Raw genomic sequence first — 25399 nt, forward strand, 5'->3', positions numbered from 1 at the left:
CTAGCAAACACAGAAGTGGATGCTCACAGTCAGCTAATGGATGGATCACAGGGCTCCCAATGGAGGAGCTAGAGAAAGTAGCCAAGGAGCTAAAGGGATCTTCAACCCTATAGGTGGAACAACATTATGAACTAACCAGTACCCCGGAGCTCTTGACTCTAGCTGCATATGTATCAAAAGATGGCCTAGTCGGCCATCATTGGAAAGAGAGGCCCATTGGACACGCAAACTTTATATGCCCCAGTACAGGGGAACGCCAGGGCCAAAAAGGGGGAGTGGGTGGTTAGGGGAGTGGGGGTGGGTGGGTAGAGGGGACTTTTGGTATAGCATTGGAAATGTAAATGAGCTAAATACCTAATAAAAATGGAAAAAAAAAAGAAATTAGGGAAACAACACCCTTCACAATAGTCACAAATAATATAAAATACCTTGTTATAACTCTTTAAAAAAAAAAGTACCAGATAATTTAATACCAGATGCCTAGATCAGCTTATTCACAATATCTTATTTTATGATCCTGTTTAGTATAACTGTATCAGCAAGCATTTATACATTGCTGCTTATTGCATAAAGTGTGACCTGGCAAATTGCATGTTACATATGTGAACAAATATTCGTTAAATCCCTCTCCACTTATCCACTTATCCTATGGAGGTGGTTCCTAGGCCTTTAGATTTTTCCTAAATTTTTGCCATAATATATTCACATTTTCAAACTCCAATGCCCTTTTTTTTAACCTGCCTTGCATCTAGGTACCATATCATTAAGTTTACCACTGAAACCAATATAAGCTTATAATCAGTGAAGTTTTCTACAGAGCTTGTATAATCTTCATAAATAAGTTGGGAATTATGCTTGCTCCCAAAGATCTTTTTCCCAAGTCCTTAAAGTTACTAAGCAAAGTTGTTCTTTTCTTTTAAGCCTGGATAAATTGAGTTTGAATTTGGATAGGAGGGGATAGCACTTGACCTAACAACTGCTCTCTCATTACCTGAATTTTATAGGGTATGCATCATGTATCATGAATCATGTATATTGACAGTTATTAGTTAAAATGTAGTATTTTACTGTAATTGTTCCTTTCATGCCAGTTGTCACATTCATCTTTGGTTGAACATAGCTATCAATTTTGTGTATTTTGTCCTCTATATATCCCGTCTTGATTGCATGACTTTTAAGAACTCCACTGAAAGAGCATTGTAAGTCATTCATATATATCAAAGCCTTTTCAACTTCTGAAAGTTCACTTCATTACATGAAGCATGGAAAACTGGTGATGTCCAGAGCTAAAATCGAATTATCTTTATATTTGTGTTTCTATGAATAACTTTTTCACAACTTTTTATCCTGATTATAAAAACACTCTACTACACAAAGTGGAATATCATGACATATGTAGTTTAGCATTATATCGGTTAAAATAATAATTTCCAGTTGCATTCACCTTATGTCCTAAAAACTAAAATTCTATTATTTTAACTGAATTAAAGGTCATCATTGATCCTACCCATACTCTCATGTCCACTTTGTACTCCTATGTTAACAAACATCAAATAGAATCTTCTGCATCATCTCATTAGATTGAGTTATATCAATCTTTCACATGTAGCATACTGGACTGGATGTGATTCCTTATAGATTTTTTCCCTGGAGAATCTCAGTAAGAGGCTGCCAACAAAATACAATCCTTGTAATAAAACTAATATACTGGTTAATTTATCTTTAAATTATATTTTGTATTTATTGTTCAATGTCTTTTCTTGCTCAAATACTGACATAGAGTTTGACTATTTAGCATTCTCCATAGAACACCTTTACTCTACTACGTATTTATGGGGTAAGTATGTACAATAGAGTAGCATTTTCTTTGTTTTTCTCTGTACCAAGGGTAGTAAAAAAAAGCAGTAGTTCAATAATTTTTATCAAGTACGAGTTAATAAAGTTTTTAGAGGAATTGCAAGGATGAAATTCTCATATTTATTGAATTATTTGATTATCACCTTATTTATAGCTGAGTGGAACACAACCATGTAGTCATACAATGTGCTCATGCACAATTTTCCACTCCACTGTTCAAAGACATCAAATATAATCTTGTGGATGTCCTCTTTATAGTGAATTATATCAAATTTTTATATTAAGAATAATGGGTATATTTGTGATTCCTTAAAGAATTTTAAGTTTCCTTTATTATTTTTATTCTTCATTTTTTATTTTATTTTTTTTGGCTTTTCAAGGCTTTTCTCTGTGTTGTCCTGACTGTTCAGGAACTCACTCTGTAGATCAGATGTCCTCAGTAGTCTGCTTGCCTCTGCCTCACAAGTCCTGGGATTATAGGTGTGCACCACCACTGCCCAGTTTAAAGATATTTTTTTTCAGAGGAATTTTTATCAAATGCTTTGGAGCAATTGTCATCCATTACATAAAACTAATTGATTGGATAATTTTTCTATGAATTATTTCCAGTGGTTATTGCACAAAGGCTTTACTTGTGCAAATATTGACATAGAGTTGAACTATATAACATACCCCTTAGAAGGTCTTTACCTAATATCTGTTTTTGGAGTAAGTAGGTACAATAGAGCAAAATTTTCTTTGTCTCTCTCAGTCTAAAGGGTAGTTCAAAAGCATATTTTTAAAATAATTTTCTATCAAGTATTAGGCAATAAAGTTTGTAGAATAATGTCATTACTGAAATGCTCATATTCAATGAATTGTTCTATATCAACCTCAAAAATTTGTTTTCATTTTGAGTTTTTCTTTAAAAAACAAACAAACAAACAAACAAAGGCAGATGATGTCCATATGTTGGCAGTTTGCTCTGTATATTTATCATTTTATTGTACTTGTACCAGATGGTTAAGCTGCTATAATATTTCTTCAGTCAACTACTATTGATCTAACCATACATGCTTGTGAGGTAACCATTTTAATTGTTGAGCTCTTGACATTTCCATCATAGCTCCTTCTGTAATATGTTAACACTACACCTATTAGGGTTTAGGATTGAAGAATCAACAAGGTCTATAGTTGCTTTTCATGAGATATACCAACGTTTTCTAATAGAGCATAAACAATAGCATCCTATATTTTATCAATGGCTGTCTCTTGAATCACAATAATATTAACCATGCATCCTCAGTTGTAAAAGATACTTTCTACATTTTTATGGAAAAGACATCAACATGTTCCCCAATTTCACCTTTTATATTCTACTGTCACATATATAAATTCCATACTTTAAAAAAAATCTGTGTAACTTAGGACTTATTATTAAGTGGTTATAAACCTTTTAATGGGCCACACTGAATTCTAATAATTCTGTGAAATCATAGTTCCATAACATCCTCTTTTTCCATGTATCTTAATACAATACCAAATACTTGAAATTTTAATTTTGATATTGGAGCTTTAAGTAATGAAATTTAACACACTTTATTATACTTCCAAACATTCCTGTTGTTTCTCCTGGATTAGTTCTTCCTAAGAGCAAGGAAATATTAGCCATTCTGGAACTTTCATTAATGCCCTTAAACCTTATCTCTAGTTGGTCAGAGATCAAACTTTCATATCTGTTTTGATATCTTCAAATTAGATACCTTCTTGTACACTGGTCCTTTGAAGAATCGACTGAATTATGTCCAACAGCTTATCTTTTGTCTCTAATGTCAAAAGACAAAAAATTCAGTTAGTAATGTTTATATCATAGAATTTTGGTAGTAAAGAGTAAGATGTTTAACTTTTTCCATGTCTAAGGCAGCACTCCCAGCAGTAGCATACATTAGGTTTGTAAACCTTATTGAAACATTTTTGCCTGCTTATTCTGTCAGGCTGACAAGGGGAAAATGATCAGTTCTTTTTGCCCTGTGGCCTAAGCTAGGTGTCCATTTGATTTACTGATGGCAGGAAAACTTCTGGTGTACCATTTTTGGATCTATACTCACTGTCCCAATAGTAACCCTCCCTTCATCAAATGAATATACCCTCAAAAACACATGGAATAACAAGCTTTTTTCTGATTTCTACCTAAGACAATCACTGCTCTTAGAGTTTACTTGTTCAAAACTGTGTCCTAATGACAATATTTTCCACATTAAAAGTACCAGATATTTTAATACGAGAGGCCTAGAGCAGCTTATTCACAACATCTTATTTTATGATCCTGCTCAGTGTAACTGTATCCGCAGGCATTGGTACATTGCTGGTTATTTAGGTATAGAGTGACCTAGCAAATTGCATGTTACATAAGTGAACTAATATTTGTTTTATCCCTCTCCACTTATCCGTAGGTGGATCCTAGGCCTTTAGAGTTGTCCTAAATTTTTGTCATAATATATTCACATTTTGACCAGTGCCCTCATCCTAAACTGCCTTGCATCTAGTTACCATATCATTAAGTTTACCAGTGAAACCAATATAAGCTTATAATCAGTGAAGTTTTCTACAGAACTTGTATAATCTTCATAAATAATTTGGGAATTATGCTTGCTCCCAAATATTTTTTCCCAAGTTCTTAAAGATACTAAGCAAAGTTGTTATTTTCTTTTAAGTCTGGTTGAATTGAGTTTGAATTTGGATAGCAGGGGAGCACTTGACCTAACAACTGCTCTCTCATTAACTGAATTCTATTGGGGATGCATCTTGAATCAATATTAACAGTCCTTGCATAAAATGTGGTATTTTACTGTAATTGTTCCTTTCATGCCAGTTGTCACATTCATCTTTGGTTGAACATAGCTATCAATTTTGTGTATTTTTTCCTCTATATATCCCATCTTGACTGTATGAACTTTTTAAGAACTCCACCTAAACAACAGTGTAGGTCATTCATAAACATCAAAGCTTTTTCAACTTCTGAAAGTTCATTTCATTACGTGGTGCATGGCAAAAGTAGTGATGTCCAGAGCCTGTATCAAAGTATCTTTATATTTGTGTTTCTATGAATAACTTTTTCACAATATTTTAACCTTATTATGAAACCACTCTACTACACAACGTGGAATATCATGATATATGTAGTTTAGCATTATATTGGTTAAAATAATAATTTCCTGTTGCATTCACCTTATGTCTTAAAATTAAAATTCTATTATTTATAACTGATTTAAAGGCCATCACAGATCCTAGCAATATGGTGATATACACTTTTGTACTCCTATGTTTACAAACATCAAATAGAATCTTCTGCATCTTCACATTAGATTGAGTTATATCAAAATTTCACATGTAGCATACTGGACTGGATGTGATTCCTTATAGATTTTCTCTGGAGAATATCAGTAAGAGGCTGCAAACAAAATACCATCCATGTAATAAAACTAATTGACTGGTTAATTTATGTTCAAATTATATTTGCTATTTATTGCACAATGGCTTTTCTTACTCAAATATTGACATATAGTTTGACTATTTAGCATTCCACATAGAGGACCTTTCCTCTACTATGTGTTTATGGGGTAAGCATGTACAATAGAGTAGAATTTTCTTTGTTTCTCTCAGTACAAAGGATAGTAAAAAAAAAGCAGTAGTTTAATAATTTTTATCAAGTACTAGGTAATAAATTTTTTGATGGAATTCCAAGGATGAAATTCTCATATTTATTGAATTATTTGATTATCACCTTATTTATAGCTGATTTGAACACAACCATGTAGACATGCAATATGCTCATGAATAAATTTCCATTCCTCTGTTCACAGATATCAAATATAATCTTCTGCATGTCCTCTTTATAATGAATTATATCAAATTTTTATATTGAGAATACTAGGTACATTTGTGATTCCTTAAAGACTTTTTCTTTTCCTTTATTTTTTTATTTTTTATTTTATTTTTTATTTTTTCGGATTTTCAGACAGGGTTTCTATGTATATTCCTGACTGTCTGGGAACTCACTCTGTAGATCAGATGTCCTCCAACTCAGTACTCGGCCTGCCTCTGCCTCCCAAGTCCTGGGATTATAGGTGTGCACCACCACTTCCCAGTTTAAAGATTTTTTTTTTCCAGAGGAATCTTTATCAAAAGCTTCAAAACAATTGTCATCCATTACATAAAACTAATTGATTGCATAATTTTTATATGAATTATTTACAGTGGTTATTGCACAAAGACGTTAATTGCATAAATATTGACATAGAGTTGAACTATTTAACAGACCTCTTAGAAGATCTTTACCTAATACCTGTTTTTGAAGTAAGTAGGTACAATAGAATAAAATTTTCCTTGTCCTTTTCAGTCCAAAGTATAGTACAAAAGGAGTATTTTTTACTCATTTTATATCAAGTATTAGGCAATAAAGTTGGTAGACGAATTCAATTAGTGAAATGCTCATATTCATTGAATTGTTCTATATTAACCTCTAAAAACTGTTAAAATTTTGATATTTTCTTTAAACAACAGCAACAAACAAACAAACAAACAAACAAACAAACAAATGTAGGTGATGTCCATGGTTTGGAGGTTTCCTCTATATATTTACCATTTTATTGTACCTTTACCAGATGTTTAAGCTAATATCATATTTCATTAGTCAACTGCTATTGTTCTAACCATACATGCTTATGAGGTAACCATTTTTAGAGTTGAGTTCTTGGCTTTCCATCTTAGCTCTTTCTGTAACATGTTAACACTGCATCTCTTATGTCTTATGATTGAAGAATTGACATGGTCTACGGTTGCTTTTCATGAGCTGTATCAACGTTTTCCTCTAGAGCATGCACAATAGCACCCTACATTTCATCATTGGCTGTCTCTTGAAACACAAAACTATTAACCATCCACCTCCAGTTGCAAAAGATACTGTCTACATTTTTATGGACAAGACATCAACATATTACCAAATTTCACCTTCTATATTCTACTGTCACATATTTAACTTCCAATCCTTTTTTAAAAAATCTGTGATAACTTAGTACTTTTTATGAAGTGATTATAAACCTTTTAATGGGTCACACTGAATTCTAATAATTCTGTGAAATCATAGTTACATAACATCCTGTTTTTACCACGTGTCTAATACAATACCAAATACTTTCAATTTTAGTTTGTCATTGGTGCTTTAACTGATGAAAATTAACACACTTTCTTCTACTTCTTATCATTCTTGTTTTTTCTCCTGGATTAGGTGTTTTTGGCTTTTTGAGTTTTGTTTGTTTTTGTTTTTGTATTTGTTTGTTTGTGTGTTTGTTTTGTTTTTTGAGAGCAGCGAATTATTTGCAACTGGATACTTTCGCTATTGCCAGTAAAGCATTTTTATCTCTAGTTATTAAGAGATCAAAGGTTTAATTTCTGTTTTGATATCTTCAATGGTGATACCTTGCTGCACACTGGAACTTTCAAGAATCAACGGAATTCTGTTGAATAGCAAATCTTTCATCTCTAAAATAAAATGACAATAAATTCAATTAGTGATTTTTATATCATAGAGTTTGGTAGTAAAGGGTAACATATTTAACTTTTCCCGAATCTAGAGCTGCACTGCCATCAGTAGCATGCATTAGATTTGTAAACTTCATTGAAATATTTCTGCCTGTTTATTCTTTCAAGCTGAGAAGAGGAAAATGGTCAATACTTTTTGCTGTATTGCCTACACCTAGATCTCCATTTGATTTACTGATGTCAGGAAAAGTTCTGGTGTACCTTTCTTGGATTCACACTCACAGTTCCAATAGTAACCCTTCCTTTATCAAATGAATACACCCTCAAAAACACTTGGAATAAGAAGTTGGTTTGTTTGTTTGTTTTTGTTTTTGTTTTTTCTGATTTGTACCTAGGACAATCATTACACTTAGAATTTACTTGTTCAAAACTGGTTTCATAAGGACACATTTTTCCCACAATAAAAGTACCAGACACTTTAAGACCAGAGGACTAGAGCAGCTTGTTCATAATATCTTCTTTATGATCTTGTTTATTTTAACTGTATAAGCAGGCATTTACACATTACTGATATTTAGGTATAGAAAGACCTAGCAAATTAGCATGTTACATATCAGAACCAATATCAGTTTTATCCCTCTCCACTTGTCTATATGTGGTTCCTAGGACTTTTGATTTCTCCTAACATATTGCCATAACCTATTCACAGTTTCAAACACCAATGCAGTTATCCTAAACGGCCTAGCATCTAGTTACCATACCATTTGGTTTACCACTGAAACAGAAATAAGCTTTTAATCAGTGAAGTTTTCTACAGAGTGTGCATAATCTTCATAAGTAGGGTGGGAATTATGCTTGCTCCCAAACCTTTACCCAAGACATTAAAGTTATTGAGCAAAATTGTTCCTTCCTTTTCATCATGGTTGAAATGAGTTTGAATTTGTATAGCAGAGGATAGCACTTGACCAAATAAATGATCTCTCAGTATCTGAATTCTATTGGGTCTGCATCATGTATCAAATTGCCATCTGGTACATAACATGTCTTATTTTAGTGTAATTGTCCCTATCATGCCAGTTGTCACATTCATCTTTGGTCGAACCTAGCAATCCATTTTGTATATTTTGTCCTCTCTATATCCCATCTTGACTACATGAACTATTTAAGACATGCACCTAAACAACAATGTAAGTTATTCATATATATCAAAGGATTTTCTACTTCTCAACGGTCACTTCATTACATGGTGCATGGCAAAACTAGTGACGTTCAGAGTTTGAATGAAATTGTCTTTATATTTATGTTTCTATAAAAAAAAAACTTATTCACAACTTTAAGCAAACACTCTACTCCTCAAATTGGAAAAACATGATATATGTTTTGGCAATATATCAGTTAAAATAATAATTTCCTGTTGTATTCACCCTATGTCCTAAAAATTAAAATTCTATTATTTTAATGGAATTAAAGACCATCACGGATCCTAAGCATAAGATGATGTACACATTTGTACCCCTTTGTTTACAGACATCAAATAGAATCTTCTGCATCGTCACATTAGATTGAGTTATGTCAAACTTTCACAGGTTGAATACTGGAGTTGTTTGTGATTCCTTATAGATTTTCTCTGAAGAATCTAAGTAGGGTGTTGCCAACAAAATACCATGCATATAATAAAACTAATTGACTGGAGAATTTATCGATATATTATATTTGGTATTTATTGCACAATGCCTTTTCTTGCTCTAATATTGACATGGAGTTTGACTATTCAGCATTCTACATAGAAGACCTTTCCTCTACTATGAGTTCATGGGGTAAGTATGTACAATAGTGTAAAATTTTCTTTGTCTTTCTAAGTACAAAGGATAGTAAAAAAAAGCAGTTGTTTAATAATTTTTATCAAGTACTAGCATATAAAGTTTGTAGAGGAATTCCATGGCTTAATTTCTCATATTCATTGATTTTTTTTTTCTATTCTCACCTCATTTATGGCTGAGTTGAACACCACCACTCAACCATAAATATGCTGATGCACAATTTTCCACTCCTCTGTTCACAGACATCAAATATAATCTGCATGTCCTCTTTATATTGAATAATGTCAAATTTTCATATCGAGAATACTGGGTATATTTTTTTGTTGTTGTTGTTGTTGTTCTTTCACGACAGGGTTTCTCTGTGTAGTCCTTACTGTCCTGGAACTCACTCTGTAGACCTGGGTTGCCTCCAACTCATTAGTCTGCCTGTCTCTGACTCTCAAGAGCTGGGTTTAAAGGCATTAACCAATACAGCCCAGCTGAAAGATTTTTCTCTGAGGAATCTTTATCAAAAGCTTCAAATCAATTATCATCCAATTAATAAAACTAATTGACTAGATAACTTTTCTATGAATTATTTCCAGTGGTTATTCTGCAAAGAATATTCTCACACAAATACTGACATAGAACTGTACTATTTAACATGCCCCTCTGAAGATCTTTACTGAATATCTGTTTTTGGAGTAAGTAGGTACAATAGAGTAAAATATTCTTTGTCTTTCTTAGTACAAATGGTAGTACAAAAGCAGTTCTTTTAATCATTTTTTATCAAGTAGTGGACAATAAAGGTTGTAGAGGTATTCCATTGCTGAAATGCTCAAATTCATTAAACTGTTCTATATTAACCTCTAAAAGCTGTTAACATATTTTATAAAAAACAAACAAACATACAAATGCAGGTGATATCCATGGTTTGGCAGTTTCCTCTATATATTTACCATTTTATTGTACTTGTATCAAATGGTTAAGCTGCTATCATATTTCTTTAGTCAACTGATATTGACCTAACTATACAAGATGGTGAGGTAACCATTTTCAAAGTTGAACTCTTGGCATTTCTATTGTAGCTCCTCCTTTAACACTGGAAACACTGTTCCTTTTTGTCTTATGATTGAACAATTGGCAAAGTCTGCGGTTGCTTTTCATGGGATATATCATCCTTTTAGGTTAAAGCATATAAAATAGCACCCTAAATTTCAACAATGGCTATTTCTACAATCACAATAATAATATCTATGTGCCATCACTCATAAAAGATACTTTCTGCTTAAATTTATGGGCAAGATATGGACATTTTCCCCAATTTTACTTTTTATATTCTACTGTCACATATTAAACTCCCATAACTTACTTTTTAAATCTGTGATAACTTAGGAGTTATTATTATGTGATTAGAAACCTTTTAAAGGGGCCACTCTGAGTACTAATAATTCTGTGAAATCATACTTAGAGAAAATCCTATTTTCATCATGTGTCCTAGTATAATACCAAATACTTGCAATTTAAATTTTGGCATTGGAGTATTAAGTGATGAAAATTAACACACATTCTCATATTTCCAAACATTCCTGTTGTTCCTCCTGGATTAGTTCTTCCTAAGAGCAAGGAAATAATAGCTTTTCAGAACTTTCACTAATGCCATTAAACCTTTTCTCTAGTTGTTCAGAGACCAAAGCTTTCATATCTGATTTGACATCTTCAAAGTTGATACCTTTTTGCACACTTGTCCTTTGAAAAATCACCTGAATCATGTTCAACAGCAAACATTTCAACCCTAAGGGAAAAGGACAATAAATTCAATTAGTGATTTTTATATCATAGGGTTTCGGTAGTAAAGAGTAAGATATTTAACTTTTCCCAAGTCTAGGGCAGCACTGCCAGCAGTAGCATACATTAGATTTGTAAACTTCATTCAAACATTTCTGCCTGCTTATTATTTCGAACTGACAAGAGGAAAATGATCAGTTTTTTTTTTTTTTTGCCCCGTGGCCTAAGCTAGGTGTCCATTTGATTTACTGATGGCAGGAAAACTTCTGGTGTACCATTTTTGGATCTATACTCACTGTCCCAATAGTAACCCTCCCTTAATCAAATGAATATACCCTCAAAATCACATGGAATAACAAGCTTTTTTCTTATTCCTATCTAAGACAATCAATGCTCTTAGAGTTCAGTTGTTCAAAACTGTGTCCCAATGACAATATTATCCACATTAAAAGTACCAGATAATTTAATACGAGAGGCCTAGAGCAGCTTATTCACAATATCTTATGTTATGATCCTGTTTACTATAAATGTATAAGCAGGCATTTATACATTGCTGGTATTCAGGTATAGGGTGACCTAGCAAATTGCATGTTACATATCTGAACTAATATTCGTTTTATCCCTCTCCACTTGTCCGTAGGAGTTTCTTAGGCCTTTAGATTTGTCCTAAATTTTTGCCATAATATATTCACAATTTCAAACACCAATGACCTTATCCTAACCTGCCTTGCACCTAGTTACCATATCACTAAGTTTACCACAGAAACCAATATAAGCTTATAATCAGTGAAGTTTTATACAGAGCTTGTATAATCTTCATAAATAAGTTGGGAATTATGCTTGTTCCCAAAGATTTTTTTCCCAAGTCCTTAAAGATACTAAGCAAAGTTTGTCTTTTCTTTTAAGCGTGGTTGAATTGAATTTGATTTTGGATAGCTGAGGATAGTACTTGACCTAACAACTGTTCTCTCATTATCTGGATTCTATTGGGTCTGCATCATATATCAATATTAATAGCTCATACATAACATGTGCTATTTTAGTGTAATTGTCCCTGTCATGCCAGTTGTCACATTCATCTTTGGTTGAACATAGCTATCTATTTTGTATATTTTTTCCTCTATATATTCCATCTTGATTGCATGAACTTTTAATAACTCCACCTAAACAACAATATAGGTTATTCATATACACAAAGAATTTTCAACTTCTGAAAGTTCACTTCATTACATGGTGCATGACAAAACTAGTCATGTACATAGCCTGAATCGAATTATCTTTATATTTGTGTTTCTATGAACAACTTTTTCACAACATTTTAACCTTATTATGAAAACACTCTACTACACAAAGTGGAATGTCATGATATAAGTAGATTGAAATTATATCTCTTAAAATAATAATTTCCTGTTGTATTTACCTCATGTCCTAAAAATTTAAATTCTATTATTTATAACTGAATTAAAGGCCATCACAGATCCTAAACATATGCTCATGTACACTTTTGTACTCCTATGTTTACAAACATCATATAGAATCTTCTGCATTGTCACATTAGTTTGAGTTTGATAAGTTAGAGTGCTAGAGAGGGCAGAGCTGGAAAAGTGATGCCTGTCCTTAGGAGGAGTCCAAAAGATCAAGTGGAATCCCAGACACTGAAACAAGAAGCTGTAACATTGAAATTGCCTTGGAGACTCAAAGATGTTAAAGATGCCAGAGCCATGGGATACATGCTTAGGAAAGTTGCTAACAGGGAGTGGAAACAGCCCAGGAGAAAGCAGTTTGTTGCAGTCAACAAAGATGAAAAAGGAGTGGAGATCTGAAGACCACTTTGACATCAGCCATGGAGATGCAGAGTTTGGAGTTTGCCCAGCTGGTTTCCTGCCTTGCTTTGGGGATTACAGTTAATTAAGTTGAATGAATCTCAGAAGAGACCTTGAACTTTGGACTTTTAACATTGTTGCAACTGCTATAGACTATGAAGACTTTGAAAGTTGGACTTAATGCATTTTGCATTATGCTATATTTAAGTATGGCCCCCATAAACTCATGTTTTTGAACGAGCCTATGGGGACCAGGGAGTGGAATGTGATGGTTTGTATATCCTTGGACCAGGGAGTGGCACCATCTGAAGGTGTGGCCTTGTTGGAATAGGTGTGACCTGTTGGAATGGGTGTGTCATTGTGGGTGTGGGTATAAGATCCTCACCCTAGTTGCCTGGAAGTCAGTCTTCCACTAGCAGCCTTTGGATGAAGACATAGAACTCTCAGCTTCTCCTGTGCCATGCCTGCCTGGATACTGCCATGCTCTCACCTTGATGATAATGGACTGAACCTCTGAACCTGTAAGCCAGCCCCAATTAAATGTTGTTTTTTTTAAGACTTGCCTTGGTCATGGTGTCTGTTCCCAGCAGTAAAACCCTAAGCCAAACTTATCAAACTTTCACATGTAGCATACTTGCCAGGAATGTGATTGCTTATAGATTTTCTCTGGAGAATCTCAATAAGAGGCTGCCAACAACATATCATCCATGTAATAAAACTAATTGACTGGTTAATTTCTCTTTAAATTATATTTGGTATTTATTGCAAAATGTCTTTTCTTGCTCAAATATTGATATAGATTTTCACTATTTAGCATTCCCCATAGAAAACCTTTCCTCTACTATGTATTTATGGGGTAAGTATGTAAAATATAGTAGAATTTTCTTTGTTTTTCTCAGTTCAATGGGTAGTAAAAAAAATCAGGAGTTTAATAATTTTTATTAAGTATTAGGTTTAAGTTTTTAGAGGAATTCCAAGGATGAAATTCTCATATTTATTGAATTATTTGATTATCACCTTCTTTATAGCTGAGTGGAACACAATCATGTAGTCATAAAATGTGCTCATGAACAATTTTCCACTCCTCTGTTCAAAGACATCAAATTTAATCTTGTGGATGCCCTCTTTATAGTGAATTATATCAAATTTTTATATTGAGAATAGTGGGTACATTTGTGATTCCTTAAATAATTTTTTGTTTCTTTTATTATTTTTATTTTCTTTGTAATTTTACTTTTTTTTTGATGGCTTTTCAAGACAGGTTTTCTCTGTGTAGTCCTGACCGTTTGGAACTTACTCTGTAGACCAGATGTCCTCCAACTCAGTAGTCAGCCTGCCTTTGCCTCCTACGTCCTAGGATTATAGGTGTGCACAACCACTGTCCATTTTGAAGATTTTTTTTCTGAGTAATCTTTTTCTAAAGCTTCTAAACAATTATCATCCATTACATAAAACTAGTTGATTGGATAATTTTTCTATGAATTATTTCCAGTGGTTATTGCACTAAGCCATTAATTGCACAAATATTGACATAGAGTTGGGCTATTTAACATACCTCTTAGAAGATATTTACCTAATACCTGTTTTTGAAGTAAGTAGGTACAATAGAACAAAATTTTCTTTGTCTTTTTTAGTCTAAAGTATAGTACAAAAAGAGTTTTTTACTCATTTTCTATCAAGTATTAGGCAATAACGTTTGTAGAAGAATTCCATTAGTGAAATGCTCATATTCATTGAATTGTTCTATGTTAACCTCTAAAAGCTGTTAAAATCTTGATATTTTCTTTAAAAAACAACAACAACAAAGACAAACAAATGCAGGTGATGTCCATGGTTTGGAGGTTTCCACTATATATTCACCATTTTATTGTACCTTTACCAGGTGGTTAAGCTAATATCATATTTCGTTAGTCAACTGCTATTGCTCTAACCATACATGCTTATGAGGTAACCATTTTCAGAGTTGAGTTCTTGGCATTTCCATCTTAGCTCTTTCTGTAACATGTTAACACTGCACCTGTTATGTCTTATGATTGAAGAATTGACATGGTCTACGGTTGCTTTTCATAAGCCCTATCAACGTTTACCTCTAGAGCATGCACAATAGCACCCTACATTTCATCAATGGCTATCTCATGAAACACAACAATATTAACCATGCACCTCCAGTTGTAAAAGATACTTTATACATTCTTATGGGCAAGACATCAACATATTCCCCAATTTCACCTTCTATATTCTACTGTCACATATTTAAATTCCATTCCTTTTTTAAAAAATCTGTGATAACTTAGAACTTATTATTAAGTGATTATAAACCTTTTAATGGGTCACACTGAATTCAAATAATTCTGTGAAATCATAGTTACATAACATCCTATTTTTACCATGTGTCTAATACAATACCAAATACTTGCAATTTTAATTTTGGCATTGGAGCTTTAACTAATGAAAATTAACACACTTTCTTCCACTTCCTATCATTCCTGTTGTTTCTCCTGGATTAGGTTTTTCTTGAGAGTAGGGAATTATTTGCAACTGAATACTTTCACCATTGCCAGTAAACCTTATCTCTAGTTATTAAGAGATCAAAGGTTTAATTTCTGTTTTGATATCTTCAATGTTGATACCTTGCTGCACACTGGAACTTTCAAGAATCAACTGAACTCTGTCGAACAGCAAATCTTTCGTCTCTAAAGGAAAGTGAAAATAAGTTCAATCAGTGAATTTATATCATAGAATTTTTTAGTAAAGAGCAAGATGTTTAACTTTTCCCAAGTCTAAAGCTGCACTGCCATCAATAGCATGCATTAGATTTGTAAACTTCATTGAAACATTTCTGCCTGTTTATTCTTTCAAGCTGAGAAGAGGAAAATGGTCAGTACTTTTTCCTGTGTTGCCTACACCTAGGTCTCCATTTGATTTACTGATAGCAGGAAAAGTTCTGGTGTACCTTTCTTGGATTCACACTCACAGTTCCAATAGTAACCCTTCCCTCATCAAATGAATGCACCCTCAAAAACACTTGGAATAATAAGCTTATTTTTCTGATTTATACCTAGGACAATCACTGCTCTTAGAATTAACTTGTTCAAAACTGGGTTCCTAATGACAAATTTTTCCCACAATAAAATACCACATAATTTAAGACCAGATAACTAGAGCAGTTTGTTCACATATCTTTTTTTTTTTTTTTTTTTTTTTTTTTATGATCCTGTTTACTGTAACTATATCAGCAGGCATTTACACATTACTGATATTTAGGTATAGAAAGACCTAGCAAATTAGCATGTTAGATATCAGAACCAATATCAGTTTTATCCCTCTCCACTTGTCCATACGTGATTACTAGGCCTTTAGATTTCTCTTATCATTGCCATAACATATTCACATTTTCAAACATCAAGGCCCTTATCCTAACCTGCCTAGCATCTAGTTACCATACTATTTGTTTTACAACTGAAACAGAAATAAGCTTATAATCAGTGAAGTTTTCTACAGAGTTTGCATAATAAGGTGGGAATTATGCTTGCTCCCAAAACTTTACCCAAGACATTTAAGATATTGAGCTAAATTTTTATTTCCTTTTCAGTATGGTTGAAATGAGTTGGAATTTGTATAGCAGAGGATAGCACTTGACCGAACAAATGATTTCTCAGTATCTAAATTCTATTGGGTCTGCATCATGTATCAATAGTGCCAGCTGGTACATTACATGTCATATTTTAGTGTAATTGTTCCTATCATGCCAGTTGTCACATTCATCTTTGGTTGAACCTAGCAATCCATTTTGTATATTTTGTCCTCTCTATATCCCATCTTGATTACATGAACTATTTAAGAAATGCACCTAAACAACAATGTAAGTAATTCATATATATCAAAGCCTTTTTGACTTCTCAAAGATCATTTCATTACATGGTGTATAACAAAACTAGTGACGTTCAAATTCAGCATTAAATTATCTTTATACTTGTGTTTCTATAAAAAATTTATTCACAACATTGTAACCTGATTATACAAATATTTTACTCCACAAAGTGGAAAATAATGATATATGTAGCTTGGTAGTATAGCAATTTAAATAATAATTTCCTGTTGAATTTACCTTGTGTCCTAAAAATTAAAATTCTATTATTTATTACTGAATTAAAGGCCATCACGGATCCTAACCATATGCTCATGTATACTTTTGTACTCCTATGTTTACAGACATAAAATAGAATCTCTGCATCGTCACATTAGATTGAGTTATATGAAACTTTCTCATGTAGCATACTGTAGTGGATTGCAATTCCATAAAGATTTTCTCTTAAGAATCTCAGTAAGAAGCTGCCAACAAAATACCATCCATGCAATAAAACTAATTGACTGGTTAATTTATCTATAAATTATATTTGGTAGTTATTGCACAATGTCTTTTCTTGCTCAAATATTGACATATAGTTTGACTATTTGGCATTGTCCATAGAAGACTGTTCATCTACTATGTGTTTATGGGGTATGTACAGTAGAGTAGAGTTTTCTTTGTCTTTCTCAGTACAAGGGGTAGTAAAATAAAAGCAGTTGTTTAATAATTTTTATCAAGTACTAGGTAATATAGTTTGTAGCAGAATTCTATGGCTGAAATTTTCAAATTCATTGACTTTTTTTTTCTCACCTAATTTATAGCTGAGTTGAACACTACCACAAAACCATACAACATGCCCATGCATAAATTTCCACTTCTCTGTTCACAGACATCAAATATAATGTTATGCAAGGCTTCTTTATATTGAATTATATCAATTTTTTATATTGAGAATACTGGGTATATTTGTGATTCCTTAGAGTTTTTGCTTTTCCTTTATTTTATTATTTCTTTTTCTTTTTCTAAGACAGGGTTTCTCTTTGTAGTCCTGGCTGTCCTAGAACTCACTCTGTAGTCCAGGCTGAAAACCAGCTCAGTAGTCTGTCTGCCTCTGTGTCCCAAGAGCTCCGATTAAATGTGTGCACCACCACTGCCCAGCTTAAAGATTTTTTGTTTTTTTTTTTTGGTTTTTTGTTTTTTTTTTTCTTGAATCTTTATCAAAAGCTTTCAACCAATTATCATCAATTTAATAAAAACTAATTGATTAGATATTTTTTCTATGAATTATTTCCAGTGGTTATTGTGCAAAGATTTCTCTCACACAAATATTGACATAGAGTTGTTCTATTTAACATACCGCTTAGAAGATCTTTACCTAATATCTGTTTTTGAAGTAAGTCGGTACAATACAGTAAAATATTCTTTGCCTTTCTTAGTACAAATGGTAGTATAAAAGGAGTTGTTTTAACCATTATCTATCAAGTATAAGGCAATAACATATGTAGAGGAATTCAATTACTGAAATGCTCATATTCATTGAATTGTTCTATATTAACCTCTAAAAGCTGTTAATATGTTGAGTTTTTCTTTAAAAACAACCAAACAAAGAAATGCATGTGATATCTATGGTTTGGCATTTTTCTCTATATATTTACCATTTTATTGTACTTGTATCAGATGGTAAAGCTGCTATTAGTCAATTGCTATTGACTAATAGCAATTATAATTCTCATACAGGCTTGTGAGTTACCCATTTTTTATGTTGAACTCTTGGCATTTCCATCGTAGCTCCTCCTTTAGCATGGAAACACTGCTCCTATTATGTTCTATGACTGAACAATTGGCAAAGTCTAGGGTTGCTTTTCATGAGATTTATCAATGTTTTCCCCTAGAGCATACACTATATCACCCTAAATTTCATCAATGGCTATCTCTTAAATCACAATAATATTAATCATGCACTCCCAGTTGTAAAAGATACTCTCCGCATAAATTTTAGGGCAAGACATCAACATATAACCCAATTTCACCTTTTATATTCTACTCTCACATATTTAACGTCAATATCTTTTTTTTTAAATCTGTGATAACTTAGGCCTTATTAAGTGATTATAAACCTTTTAAAGGGGCCACTCCGAGTTCTAAAAATTCTGTGATATCATAGTTACATAACATCCTATTTTTACCATGTGTCCTAATACAATAACAATTATTGCAATTTTAATTTTGGCATTGGAGCTTTAAGAAATGAAAATGATCACACTTTCCTGTACTCCCAAATGTTCCTGTCTTTTCCTCCTGGATTAATTTTTTTTCCCTGAGAGCAGGATAATATTGGCAGCTGGGCACTTTCAATAATGCCATTAAACCTTAACTCTAGTTGTTCGGAGACCAAAGGTTTAATTTCTGTTTTGATATTTTAAATGAAGTTACCTTGATGCACACTGGAACTGTGAAGAATCGACTCAATTATATACAACACGAACTCTTTTGTCTCTAAGGGCAAAGGACAATAATTTCAATTAGTGATTTTTATATCATAGAGTTTTGGTAGTAAAGATTAAGATGTCTAATTTTTCCCAAGTCTAGAGCTGCACTGTCAGCAGTAACATGCATTAGATTTGTAAACTTCATTGAAATATTTCTTCCTGCTTATTCTTTTCTGTCTTACTAGGACAAAAGGGTCAGTAATTTTTGCTGTGTTGTCTACAGCTAGGTCCCCATTTGAACTTTTGATGGCAGGGGTGTCCCTCTCTTGGATCTATACTCACTGTTCTAATAGTAACCCTTCTCTCATCAAAAGAACACACCCTCAAAAACACTTGGAATAAAAAGCTTTTTTTTTTTCCTGATTTAAACCTACCAAAATCATTGTCCTTAGAATTTACTTGTTCACAATTATGTCCCTCATGACTAAATTTCCCACAATAAAAGTACCAGATAATTTAAGATAAGAGGCCTAGAGCAGCTTGTTCACACATCTTATTTTATGATGCTGTTTACTGTAACTGTGTTAGCAGGCATTTACACACTACTGACATTTAGGTATAGAAAGACCTAGCAAATTAGCATGTTACATATCATAACCAATATCAGTTTTATCCCTCTCCACTTGTTCATTAGTGGTTCCTAGGCCTTTAATATTGTACTATCTTTTTGTCATAAGATATTCATATTTTCAAACACCAGTGCCCTCATCCTAACCTGCCTTGTATCTGATTCTCATGTCATTAGGTGCACCACTGAAACCAAAATAATGTTGTAATCTGTGAAATTTTCTATAGAGGTTGTATAAGCTTTGTAAATAAGGTGGGAATTATGCTTATACCCAAAACTTTTTTTTGCAAGAACTTAAAGATGCAAAGCAAAATTATGCTTTCCATTTCAGGATGGTTGAATTGAGTTTGAATTTTGATATCAGAGTATAGCACTTGACCTAACAACTGCTCTCTCAGTATCTTCATTCAATTTGGTCTGCTTCATGTGTCAATATTTACAGCTGGTACATAGCACGTGATATTTTAGTGTAATCGCTCCTATAATTCAGTTGCCATTTTCATCTTTGGATGAAACTAGCAAATCATTTTGTCTACTTTGTCCACTATATATTACATCTTTACTTCATGATCTTTTAAAGAACTCAACCTTAACAACAATGTAAGCAAATATGAATATCTTACAGCAAAAATGTTAGTAGAAACCTAAAGGCCTATCCATTCAAATACATCAAAGCCTTTCAACCTTTCAAAGGTCACTTCATTACATGGTGCATGACAAAACTAGTGAATTTCAGAGCCAGAGTGCAACTAATTTTATATTTGTGGTTCCATAAACAGCTTATTCACAACATTCTAACCTGATTATGCAAACACTATTCTACAAAGTTGAAAATCATGATATATATAGTTTGGCTGTCTATCACTTAAAATAATAACTTCCTGTTGCATTAACATGATGCTCTAAAAGTTTAAATCCTAAGATTTATATCTGATTTAAGTACCACAACCCATCCAAACCATATGCTCTTCTACACTTTTCTACTCCTCTTTTACAGACATCAAATACAGTCTTCTGCATGGTCATATTAGATTGAGCTTTATCAAACTTTCACTTCCAGCACACTGGAGTATGTGATTCCTTAAAGATTTTCTCTGAAGAATCTCAGTAAGAAGTTGCCAACAAAATACCATCCATATAATAAAACTAATTGACTGGAGGATTTATCTATAAATTATATTTGGTAGTTATTGCACAATGTCTTTTCTTGCTCAAATATTGACATAGAATTTGACTATTTAGCATTTTCCATAGAAACCATTTCCTCTGATATATGTTTATGTGGTAATTATGTACAATAGAGCAACATTTTCTTTGTCTTTCTCAGTATAAAAGGTAGTAAAAAGCACTTGTTTCCATCATCTTCAATCAAGTATTATTTAATAAATTTTAGAGAGGAATTCCATGGCTGAAATGTTCATATTCATTGATTATTCTATGCTCACCTATAAAATCAATTAAATTTTTCAGTTTTTCTTTTTTTTTAAATAACAAATGCATGGGACATTTGTTGTTTGGCAGACTCCTCTATGTATTTTGAATTAAGCTGCTCTTGTTCCTGATGGCCAACCTCCTGTCATATTTATATTTTCAAGAGTCATTGATCAACCCACACAGCCTGATGATATAATCATTATCAGAATAGAGCACTTAGTATTTCTCACATGGCTCCTCCTTTAATTTGAAAACTCTGTTTCTGTTATATCTTGTGACTGAAGAATTGGCAAAGGCTGGGGTTACATTTCATGTGATATATCAACATCTTCCCCCATAGGATCCACAGTATCACCTTAAATTTTATCAAATGCTATGTCTGGGATCACAATAATACTAACTGTACATCTTTTTGTTGTGAAAAAAGTAATTTTCCCATAAATTTAGAGTCAAGTCATTCACGTAAGGCCCTAACTTTCACATTTTACCTACTACTCTCACACATTTACCTACTCAGACACTTTTTTTTAATGCATGATAACTTACTACTTCCTATGAAATGAGTATAAGCCTTTTAAAGGAGCCATTCTGATTTCTTAGATTTGACGGGACCTTGGAGGGAAAGTGGACAGGGGTGAAGAAAAGACTGTAGGGTCAGGTGAATCTGAGCTGGTCTTGGGTGAGGGAAAATGACTGAAGACCTGAGGGCCAGCAGAAAGAATGAAACAGGCAACCTCATAAGATAAGGGGTTGGAAGGACCCTCGAGAATGCACCATAGACCTGGGAGGTGAAAGACTCTCAGGAATCAAAGAGAGGGACCTTATAAGAAAGGCCTGACATTAGAGAGATGGAACTTATAGAGCCCACCACCAGCAGGAAGACAGGGCAACAACTAGGTAGACTGGGTTCATCCCACAGTCAAAACTCTGACCCATTATTGTTCCTGTCTGACAGAATTACAGGAATGGAAAAGGAGAGAAATCTGAGGAAAAGAACATCCAGAGACAGGGCCAAAGTGGGATCCAGCTCAAGGGGAGTCCTAACTGTATTACTGAGGATAGGGAGCACTCAGAAAAAGGGACCTAACATACTGCATCCTGGAAGACCCAACTGTGGGTTAAAAATGGTGTCCTGTGTCTGGCCTAGGGTTTTGGCATTTGGGCAAGATGGGCCTTAGGAAGTCTGAGTGGGTACTCCCCACACATCTGCTGGGCAGGCTTCAGGATGTGAGTAGCCATGGTAAACCAGTCTGGTCTGGGGAGGTTCAGTTTGAGGCCCCTGCAGAACTGCTGGAATTGGCTCCAGGTCCCCAGGCCTACACAGAGGCATAGAAAAACAGTTTCTTGTTCTTTGATACCAGAGGTGCTGCTGGCTGTTATGGAAGAGATGAGAATGGTGTGTGGGTCCCTGATGCTGTCTGTAGCCCAGGGCTGAAGGGAAAAGGGCAGAAGGAATCATCTGGCTGGTTACTCTGGGGAGGATCAACTTTGGCTTGTTCTTTTGGCTGCTTGACTTGGGAGAGTCTATGTCCGGGATTGCAATGAGCCCTTTTGTTGGAGGTTATATTCAAGGCTCTTTAGAAGAAGACCTGCTCAACTGCTCCAGTACATCAGATTCCACTGTATAATCTTTGTATTTATGAGCTCCTGAAGCTTTTCCCAGGAAACTTAAAGCTGCAAAGCCACATTGTTCTTTCAATTTTAGCAAGGCAGAATTGAGTTGGAGTCTGGATAGCAGAGTATTACGCTTGATGTAACACTTACACTCTGAGTATCTTGATTCACTATTTCTGCTTTATGTATCATTATTCCTGCCTGATACATAAAATTTGATATGTTAGTGAAAATGACAATTGAATGCCAGCTGTCACATTCATTTTTGGATGAATTGAGCAGACCCCTTTCTCTACATTTACTACTTTATATCCCATCTTTATTACATTAAATTTTTAAGAACTCAATCTACACAACAATGTAAGTCATTCATATCCGCCAAAGCCTTTTCTATCTATCAAAGTTCACATCATAGAATGGGTCTCAGCAAAACTATTGCTGCTCACAGCTAGAATCTCATTACCATTATATTTGGGATTCTTTAAACACATAATTAAAAACATTGTAAACAGTCTAGGTACATGTAAATACTCTTATCCACAAAGAGGAAAACTATGATATCTGTAGTTAGACATTATATCAGTTAAAATACTAATTTTCTGTTGCATTCACCTTATGCCCTAAAAATTAAAATTCTGTTATTTATAGCTGAGTTAAACACCACCATGCATCCATACCATATGCTCAAGTACACATTTCCACTCCTCTGTTCACAGACATCAAACATAGTCTCCTGCATGGCCATTTAAGATTGAGTTAGATCAAACTTTCACATCCAGCCTACTGGAGTGGTTTGTGATTCCTTAACGATTTTTCTCTGAAGTATCTCGATCAGAAACTGCCAACAAAATACCATCTATTTAATAAAATTAATCGATTGGAGAATTTATCTACAAACTATGTCCTATGGTTATTTCATAAAGTCTTGTCCTGCACAAATTCTGTCCTAGAGGTGGTGTATTTAACATTCCCTGAAGAAGAACTTACCCTTGATATCTGTTTATGGGTGAGTAGTTACAATAAAGCCAAATTTTCTGTGACTTTCTCAGTACAAAATGTAGTTTTAAAAAAGCAAGTTTTTAAATCAAGTTTTATAAAGTATACAGGTAATAAAGAAAGGAAAATAATCCCATGGCTTTAATGATCATATTTGTTGAATTATTAGATCCTCACCTCTAAAATCTGTTATCACTTTCATATTTTCATTTTCTAAAAAAAATAACAAATGTTTGGGATGTCCATGGTTTGACAGACTCCTGTATCTATTGCCTCTAATTGCACTTGTACCTGATGGACAAGCTCCTAACATATTTTGTCAAATGCCATGGATCTATGAATACAGCCTTGTGAAGAAACCATTTTCAGAGTACAGCACTTGCAATTTCAGGCATGCCTCCTCCTTCAACTTGGAAACTCTTTTCCTGTTATGTCTTGTGATTGAACAACTGGCAAAAACTGGGGTTGCTTTTCATGAGATATATCAACATCTTCTACCAAAGCATCCAAAATATCACCCTAAATTTCATTAATGGCTATCTCGTGAATCACAATATTATTAACCATGCAAACCGCTGTTGTAAAAGATAGCATTCCCAGAAATGTATGCACAAGTCATCCACATAAGTCCCAACATTAACATTTTACTTTCTACTCTCACATATTTTATTCCTAATACTTTTTTTACGTTTTATTTATTTCTTTTATTACGTATTTTCCTCAATTACATTTCCAATGCTATCCCAAAAGTCCCCCATACCCTCCCCCCACTCCCCTACCCACCCATTCCCACTTTTTGGCCCTAGTGTTTCCCTGTACTGGGGCATATAAAGTTTGCATGTCCAATGGGCCTCTCTTTCCAGTGATGGTTGGTCAGCTAGGCCATCTTTTGATACATATGCAGCTAGAGTCAAGAGCTCCGGGGTACTGGTTAGTTCATAATGTTTTTTTTTTTTTTTTTAATCTGTGATAACTAACCACTTCCGATGAACTGAGGATAAACTCTTTAACGGGGTCATTCTGAGATTTAAGATTTTTGTAAAATCATAATTACATAAACTCCTGTTTCCACCATGGCTTTTATCTCAGTACCATTTACTTGCAATTTTAATTTTGGCCTCTGATCTTAAACACCTGAAAATTAACATTTTTTCTTTTTTTCTTTCTTTCTTTTTTTTTTTTTTTTTTTGTAGTTCCAAACATTCCTGCTGTTTCTCTTAGAGTAATTTTGCCCTAGAGCAAGGGTTATAATAGGAGCTGAGCAATTCACTAATTCCATTACACTGTATCTCTAGTTTTTTAGAGACTAAAGGTTTAAATTTTCTTTGGATATATTCAATGATGGTACCTTTTTTCACACTGGAACTTTGAAGAATCAACTGAATTCTTTTCAGGAGTAAATAACTTGTCTCTATGGGGGAAAGATAAAAACACAATTACTTATTTTTATATAATTACATTTGTTAGGACAGAGTAAGATACTTATGTTTTCCCAAGTCTAGAGCAGCACTTACTTGAGTAGCATGCATTAGACTTCTTTAATTTCATTGAGGTATTTCTGGCTGACAAGAGGCAAATTGCATTTACTTTTCACTGTGTGGATGTCAGGTAGGTCCCCAGTTCATTTTGTGATGGAAGGAAACGTTCTCTTGTACCTCTGT

The 25399-nt window shown here is 33.6% G+C and overlaps 1 protein-coding gene across 2 annotated transcripts in view; it reads right to left on the reverse strand.

Moving 5' to 3' along the window:
• Skint5 (selection and upkeep of intraepithelial T cells 5) overlaps nucleotides 1-25399 on the reverse strand; it is a 521613-nt gene that overhangs the window by 74625 nt on the left and 421589 nt on the right. For both annotated transcript variants that reach the window (NM_001167878.1, NM_001167876.1), the window contains exons 42-47: nucleotides 25087-25149; nucleotides 19071-19133; nucleotides 15418-15480; nucleotides 10909-10971; nucleotides 7315-7377; nucleotides 3600-3662 (exon numbers count right to left, since the gene is read on the reverse strand). In NM_001167878.1, the coding sequence (NP_001161350.1) occupies nucleotides 3600-3662; nucleotides 7315-7377; nucleotides 10909-10971; nucleotides 15418-15480; nucleotides 19071-19133; nucleotides 25087-25149 (378 nt within the window). The remainder of the gene's footprint in view (nucleotides 1-3599; nucleotides 3663-7314; nucleotides 7378-10908; nucleotides 10972-15417; nucleotides 15481-19070; nucleotides 19134-25086; nucleotides 25150-25399) is intronic.

Source organism: Mus musculus, chromosome 4 (assembly GCF_000001635.26).
Source record: "Mus musculus strain C57BL/6J chromosome 4, GRCm38.p6 C57BL/6J".
Lineage (NCBI taxonomy): Eukaryota > Metazoa > Chordata > Mammalia > Rodentia > Muridae > Mus > Mus musculus.